Source organism: Trichomycterus rosablanca, chromosome 7 (assembly GCF_030014385.1).
Source record: "Trichomycterus rosablanca isolate fTriRos1 chromosome 7, fTriRos1.hap1, whole genome shotgun sequence".
Classification (NCBI taxonomy): Eukaryota; Metazoa; Chordata; class Actinopteri; order Siluriformes; family Trichomycteridae; genus Trichomycterus; species Trichomycterus rosablanca.
In genome coordinates, this window is record NC_085994.1 from 23828501 (window position 1) to 23835965 (window position 7465).

Below are 7465 nucleotides of genomic sequence, written 5' to 3' on the forward strand. Positions count from 1 at the left end.
TGGTGGTGTGTTAGTGTGTGTTGTGCTGGTATGAGTGGATCAGACATACCGTGTCCACTCACTGTTCACGCTAATAGACACTCCTACCTAGTTAGTCCGAGACGATCGCTCATCTATTGCTGTTGTTTGAGTTGGTCATCTTCTAGACCATCAGTGGTCACAGGATGCTGCCCTTGGGGCGCTGTTTGATGGGTATTTTTGGTTGGTGGACTATTCTCAGTCCAGCAGTGACAGTGAGGTGTTTAAAAACTACATCAGCGCTGCTGTCTGATCCACTCATACCAGCACAACACACACTAACACACCACAACCATGTCAGTGTCACTGCAGTGCTGATAATGATCCACCACCCAAATAATACCTGCTCTGTGGTGCTCCTGTCCATTGAAGAACAGCATGAAAGGGGGCTTACAAAGCATGTTGAAAAACAGATGGACTACAGTCAGTAATTGTAGAATTACAAAGTGCTTCTATATGGTAAATGGAGCTGATAAAATGGACAGTGAGTGTAGAAATGAGGAGGTGGTTTTAATGTCATGGCTGATCAGTGTAAGGATAATCAATACACTTGAACTTGCCACAGGGTTATGTTGACTCCCCTAGGATGCAAATCTGTAGTTACCGATCTGAGGTTTGAACAGTTCTCTTAAAACTGTGTTGACACCATAGTCACTTACCAGCCACCTGCAACAAATGGGTCATGCTGAATCTTTTGGGCTTCATCTCAAGGGCTTCATGCTCAAAGAATGAAGGAAATGATGAACTGTTATGAACAAGTCTTCTGTAAAGCTTTCTCTATGCTCTGCTCTAACTACAATCTGCTCTTTCACATGAGCATGGAGGGACTGCTGATGATAACAGACCCATGGCTTCTTTGTTCAAAGCTTTTGTGGCATAAGGCCATGCCTCTGAGCTGTAGCTTCCTCTGTAATCATGAAAATTATGCTATATATAGACACAACATATGACTGCACAGCATTGTTCTGGCTACGACCAGTCTCGCTATTGAAGCTACTTACCCGCCTCGCTGTTGCACATACTCCTTACTTTTAATAATGATACAAATCATGATATCAATGACTCTATTTGACCATGACTGTATGAAATCGATAACTTCCAGCATTCGGTCTAATGTCTTCATCATTAAAATTCTGGACACGTTGTTGTTGACGGCTCTATTATATGTTGTTGTCCATCAAGCTCATTCTCAAGTGTCCCAACAGAAGAAGAATGTCTTTATTTGTGATTTATACATGTGTACAGTACAATGGGTGGGTGGAAGGGTGGATGGATGGATGGATGGATGAATGGAAGGGTGGATGGATGGGTGGGTGGATGGACAGAGTTGACCCCTCCCCCAACAATCACAGTATAATTCGCACTCTGGCCAAAAGTTGGCATATAATTTATCTTATACAGTATGTTATACAATTGTTTGCAATGGATGTGCCAAAAAAACTCAATAATTTGTGGACATATAGTGTATTAAGTCATTTTCGCTGCTATATTTTACATGCAGTGCATTTACTGTACAGTATATTTACTTACAGTATAGTATAAATTAACTTTTACTATTTACAGCTCAGTAGATAGCACAATATTCACATTACACAATTTCTCATCAATGGACAGTGCAGGGAGTGGAAAAATATCACAAAATCAAGTATATCATAATCAGCACATAAAAATAAAGCTTCATAACAATAATCCACTAGTACGCCCTATTTCTGCTTAATGTGTATAAAAAAAGTGCACATATTTATTGGTTCCCCCAGTTTGCATTATAATCCAGACCACAAAAAGTGTCTCAAGAGTGCTCTGAGCTTGCAAATACCAAGCGAGGTTCTGACCCGCAGCCACGAACAAGGTGCAGCGTATTGCATGTCTGTCCAGTAGTGCAGCATTTCTTCAGGTTTAATATGGTGGACCGACACCATACCCTGGTAACAGCAGGGTGCGAAGGGGACTGACGGTCCTCCGGAGAAGTACGGACAGTGGGTGGGTACTATGCCTGCTGTGTGGGCACACAGACCCACAAACACATCTTCAGGGGGTAGGGGCTTAGGTAACGGTGCTGCAGAAGCCACCAGCGAGAGCTTAAGAAGAGCAGGTCGTGAAAGTACATAAGCGGTCCCACTGCAGTAGTCGGGGAAGGTCGTACCTCCGAAAGCATCCTCAGAAAGGAAGTGCTTGCTGACTGGATCGCGGTCCGGGACCACCTTCATGTGAACGCGGCCAATGTAGAGTTCGGCAAGCTCACTCTCCGGTGCCCCCCATTTGAGGTCAATATAATGCAGCAGCGCATTAGGATTGAACATGACATCGTCGTCTACTTTCGCCACGAAGTGAGCTTCAGGGCAAAAGCGGCGTGCCCAAGCAAGCATGGACAAAGTCTTCAAGGTCAGGTTGGCGTAAGTGTCCAAAAAGCGACCCTGCACCAAGTCCCCATGCTCCTGTGCCTCCTCTGCCAGTTCTTTAGTCAGAACAGGGTCTGACGTCTGCCCCAGCATGAACAAAGTCATCACCCTATGCCCACGGACTTGCACTTCCCCGCCCCACGTGTCACGAACGGCCTGCCGAGCCTTCTGGTTACCAGGGGCCGAGGTCACCAAAGTGATCATGTAGGGTTTCGCGCGCTGACACACAAGGCGGCTCGGCATGTGGAGAAATTCCTCTGGGCGTGTAGGGGGCATGCTCTGAGGGGGCAACCCTACATGGGAACCACTTATCCCACTCATTCCAAAACAAGTGGCCCATTCTTCTAAATAGTCAATGAAGAAAACAGCAAGGAAGCAGACGCAGGTCAGCAGGCATAGTATTGGGGTCAGACCAGAATGTTTCACCAAACGGACCTTACACACCCACATGCCACGAATCACCATTTCGGCAGATGGAACTTTAACATTGGTAGATGTGTTTTCTTTGTAGTTTATTTTTCAATCACACCACCTTGCTTTTGATTAACTGTTCCATATGCTTTACAAATCATCTTGAAAGGAAACATCTAGGGCCGAGGTTTAGATCCAAAAGCATAAGCAGATGAGAGCACTGACATCTTTAACACTGCTGGCAATCTGCATAAACAGAACAAAACATGGTAAATAAAAATGCATCCTCATACATAAAATCGTAGACACTTTTTGGTTTCTAGGACTGCGGTAGCTCAGTTGTTAAGACACTCAGAACAGCCCTTTATTCAGTCATTATTGTAAGTCGCTTTGGATGAGACTGTCTGTTAGATGCAGTGAATGATTGTTCATGGTGGTTTTGTATAAAGGCTTATCACAACATAATGGGTGATAAAACAGCCAATCTTTAATACATCCTTAATATGTCACATTTCTTACATTTACTTTGACTTCTATTTGATTGCATACAAGATGAACCTGAGATATTTCATGTTTTATCTGCTCACCTTCATTTTATTTATTAATAAACATCCAGACCTGCAACACATTCCAAAAAAAGTTGGGACAGTAAAGCATTTACCACTTTGTAATGCTGCCATTCCTTTTCACCACACTTAAAAGACCTTTTGCCACCGAGGAGACCAAGTGATTTAGGGTTTCAGCTTTTATTTTGTGTCATTCTTCCTGCAAACACGTCTTAAGATGTGCAACAGTACATTTTTGGTTTCAAAATTCTCCACACATTCTCTATTGGGGACAGATCAGGACTGCAGGCAGGCCAGTCCAGTACCCGTACCCTCTTCCTCCACAGCCATGCATTTGTAAAATGTGCAGCATGTGGTTTTGCATCATCTTGTTGAAAAATACATGGACGTCCCTGGAAAAGATGACGGCTTGAAGGCAGCATATGTTGCTCTAAGATTTCAATGTACTTTTCTGCATTAATGCTGCCATCACAGAATACCAAGCCCCATACCATGACAGACCCTGGCTTTTGGACTTGTTGCTGATAACAGTCCGTCTTTGGCCCGGAGCACACGGCATTAATTTTTTTCCAAAATAGACCTGGAATGCTGATTCAGCTGACACAATACACATTTCCACTGTGTGATGGTCCATCCCAAATGCCTCCGAGCCCAGAGAAGTTGACATAGCTTCTGGACATGGTTAACATAAGGCTTCAGTTTTTAGCACAGTAAAGTTTTAAGTGGCATTTGTGCATGTAACTCTGTATTGTAGTGCTTGACAAAGGTTTGCCAAAGTAATCCCTCACCCATGTGGTTATATCAGCTATTGTTGAGTGGCGGTTCTTGATGCAGTGCCGTCTCAGGGATGGAAGATCATGGGCATTTAGCTTAAGCTTGCGCCCTTGGCCTTTGCGCACTGAAATTCCTCCTGATTCCTTGAATCGTTTAATAATATTATGCACTGTAGAGGGAGAAATATGCAAATCCCTTCCAATCTTTTTTTGAGGTACATTGTTTTTAATCATTTCAATCATTTTCTCACACATTTGTTGTCAAACTGGAGATCCTCTGATCATCTTTGATCCTCTGATCTCATCAAAGACTCAGTCTGTCCTGGATGCTGCTTTTGTTCCAAACCATGATTACAATCACCTGTTGACATCACCTGTTTGGAATCACATTATTTAGTTTTTTCACCTCATTACAAGCCCTAAATTGCCCCCGTCCCAACTTTTTTTGGAATGTGTTGCAGGCCTGAAATGCAGGAATGGAGGTTTATCAAAAAATGAAATTAAGTTGACCAGATAAAACATGAAATATCTCAGGTTCATCCTGTCTGCAATCAAATAATAATCAAAGAAAAGGTAAGAAAAAAATGCATTTTTATTTTATTTGCATTTTCCATCCTGTCCTAACTTTTTTCTGATTTGGGGTTGTACAAATTACAGCTGTTCCCAAATGTTTCAACACATTTCCAGAAACGGTGGCTCAATTTCTCAAAACTCTAAAGACAATCTGAATAGTTTTGTCCAAACTACTTTGGACAAAACACTCAAAACAATGTTCTGTCTTCTCAAAATCGATTCCTTCCACCAAAACACACACGGCTTTTATACGCTTATCTCCTACAGAGCGTCAAATAAACACTGATATGAAGGACATGAGATACCGGATAACACTGCTGCCATTCAGTGAGGGTTCGATTTTTAGCACCTGTATCAGCAGCTTGGAAAAAGGTCATAGTTTTGTGTGTAAAGTTTCCAATAAGCCATTACTGTTCATTTTGGCTGTTTATTTCATGCGTCTTTATGTCTCATGTGTCTCTGTGTGTAGGTGTGTGTTATTTAAACTGCATTGCTTCATTCTTTTAGATACAGCTGGCAGCTACTTCAATCAAAGCATCTTTCAGCTCACCTGGTCTGCCATGACATATACAGTATATGTCCCTTACAAGAGTATGTATACTTTTGCTGGCTATACTTTTTATTTGGTGCCAACATACTACAAATTCTGTGAATTCTGTGTAAACAAGTATTCTTCAGTTGTCTCATTTTGGTGACTACAACCCTAATTTTTTCTCATTTATCCTCTGTGACCATTAACTGAGCTTTTAATTAAGCACCTAGCCCCTGTCGGTGACACGGTGTCATAGTAGTTAGCGCTGTTGCCTTACGGCAACCCTACCTGGTCCTATATGGAAAAGTAAGTGCCTCCTTAGCTACCTTAGCAAAATTTAATGGATAATTGGGTTCAAATACACTAGCCACCCTTAGGCATGTTTACTGCTAGACCTGTCAAATCCAAACGTCACTTAAATAGAACCTGTCTGCCGCCGCTCAGGTCTCGCAACGGTAAAAACACACGCTGCAACCAGAGCTGGGATCTCGAATACATCGTATCGAATCTCAGCTCTGCCTTGCCAGCTGAGGCTGAGCGGCCACATGAACAACGATTGGCCTGTTGTTAAAATGGGTGGGACTAAGCCGGGTAGAGTCTCTCTCTCTCATGACTGGTGCAATTACGACCTCTGCTGGCCGATTGATGGCGCCTGCACAGAGATGAGGACAGAGTGCTCTTAGGGTGTGTCTCTCCGTACACAACGCTAGGTGGCACAACACTCGTCAATGTGTGGGTGATAAAATGCATACGGCTTGCTGCCCACGTGTCGGAGGGGGCATGGGTTAGCTTCAATCTCCTCAGTCAGAGCTGGGATCGGCATAGGCGGAGAGAAAGCATGATGCAGTTGGACACGATAAAGGGGGAGAAAAAAGGGGAGAAAATGCATAAAGACACAAAAAAAAAAAGCAGCACATGATGCCACATTTCAGGTTTTAAATACATATGTGCAACAAAGTATTGAAGGAGTTACAAAGACATTGGCTTTGGGATTTCAGTTACATCCATTATTCACAAATGAAGGAAACTTAAAACAGTAATAGACCTTACCATGGCCTGTTTCACCAATAACACCTTGCCAACCCATCCAGGAGGTTACAAAAGAGCTCAGTCCCATTCACACTGAGACAGAGGATAATTGGTATTGGTGTGTTACTCTCCATACCCAAGATGGATACCCATATGAACCTGGGACACACGTGTCAGAGGAGGCATGCAATGGTTGTGGCTCTTCTAAGATCAGTCATGGAAGACTGCAGCAATAGAGGCGTAAATATGAATTGGGTAATTGGATCGACTAGATTGGGAGAAAATTAGGGAGAAAATGAATAAAAAGAATAATAGGGCTTGTTACATATGCTGTAAAGCTAACACCATTTTATCATAAGAACATCATACATAGTGGTGCTAGTATGATGTTCTGAGGCTGCTTTGCTTCTGCAGAACCTGAACAACTTGTCATAACTGACGGAACCATGAATTTTGCTCTCTATCAAAAGATCCTGAAGAGAAATGCCATCCATACTACACATAGAAAAAAAACAACAGAGTTTCTTACATTTACATTGACTGGGCTGGATGTTTTATCTGCTCAACTTCATTTCATTTATTAATAAACCTTCATTCCTGCATTTCAAGTCTGCAACACATTGCAAAAAAAGTTGGGACAGTAAAGCATTTACCACTTTGTAATGTTGCCATTCCTTTTCACCACACTTAATAGATGTTTTGGCACCGAGGAGCATTCTTCCTGCAAACACGTCTTATGATGTGCAACAGTACGGGGTCGTCGTTGTCACATTTTTCCTTTCAAAATTCTCTACTGGGGACAGGTCAGGACTGCAGGCAGGCCAGTCCAGTACTCGTACCCTCTTCTTCCGCACCCATGCCTTTATAATGTGTGCAGCATGTGGTTTTGCTTTGTCTTGTTGAAAAATACATGGACGTCCCTGGAAAAGATGACGTCTTGAAGGCAGCACATGTTGCTCTAAGATCTTAATGTACTTTTGCCAAGGGCACTGACACAGCTCCATACCATGACAGACCTTGGCTTTTGGACTTGTTGCTGATAACAGTCTGGATGGTCTTTGGTCCGAAGACCTGGAATGCTGATTCATCTGACCACAATACACGTTTCCACTGTGTGATGGTCCATCCCAGATGCCTCCGAGCCCAGAGAAGTTGATGTCGCTA

The 7465-nt window shown here is 42.9% G+C and overlaps 1 protein-coding gene across 1 annotated transcript; it reads right to left on the reverse strand.

Annotated features, from left to right (window-relative positions):
* Window positions 1–1085: 1085 nt before the first annotated feature.
* On the reverse strand, window positions 1086–3010 carry b3galt4 (UDP-Gal:betaGlcNAc beta 1,3-galactosyltransferase, polypeptide 4). Its single transcript, XM_062998540.1, has one exon. The coding sequence runs from the start codon at window positions 2880–2882 to the stop codon at window positions 1782–1784; it is 1101 nt and encodes a 366-aa protein (XP_062854610.1). The 5' UTR covers window positions 2883–3010; the 3' UTR covers window positions 1086–1781.
* Window positions 3011–7465: the final 4455 nt, after the last annotated feature.

Coding starts and splice junctions, on each gene's coding strand:
- b3galt4 (XM_062998540.1), bottom strand. CDS start 2,882: ATGGTGATTCGTGGCATGTGGGTGTGTAAGGTCCGTTTGGTGAAACAT.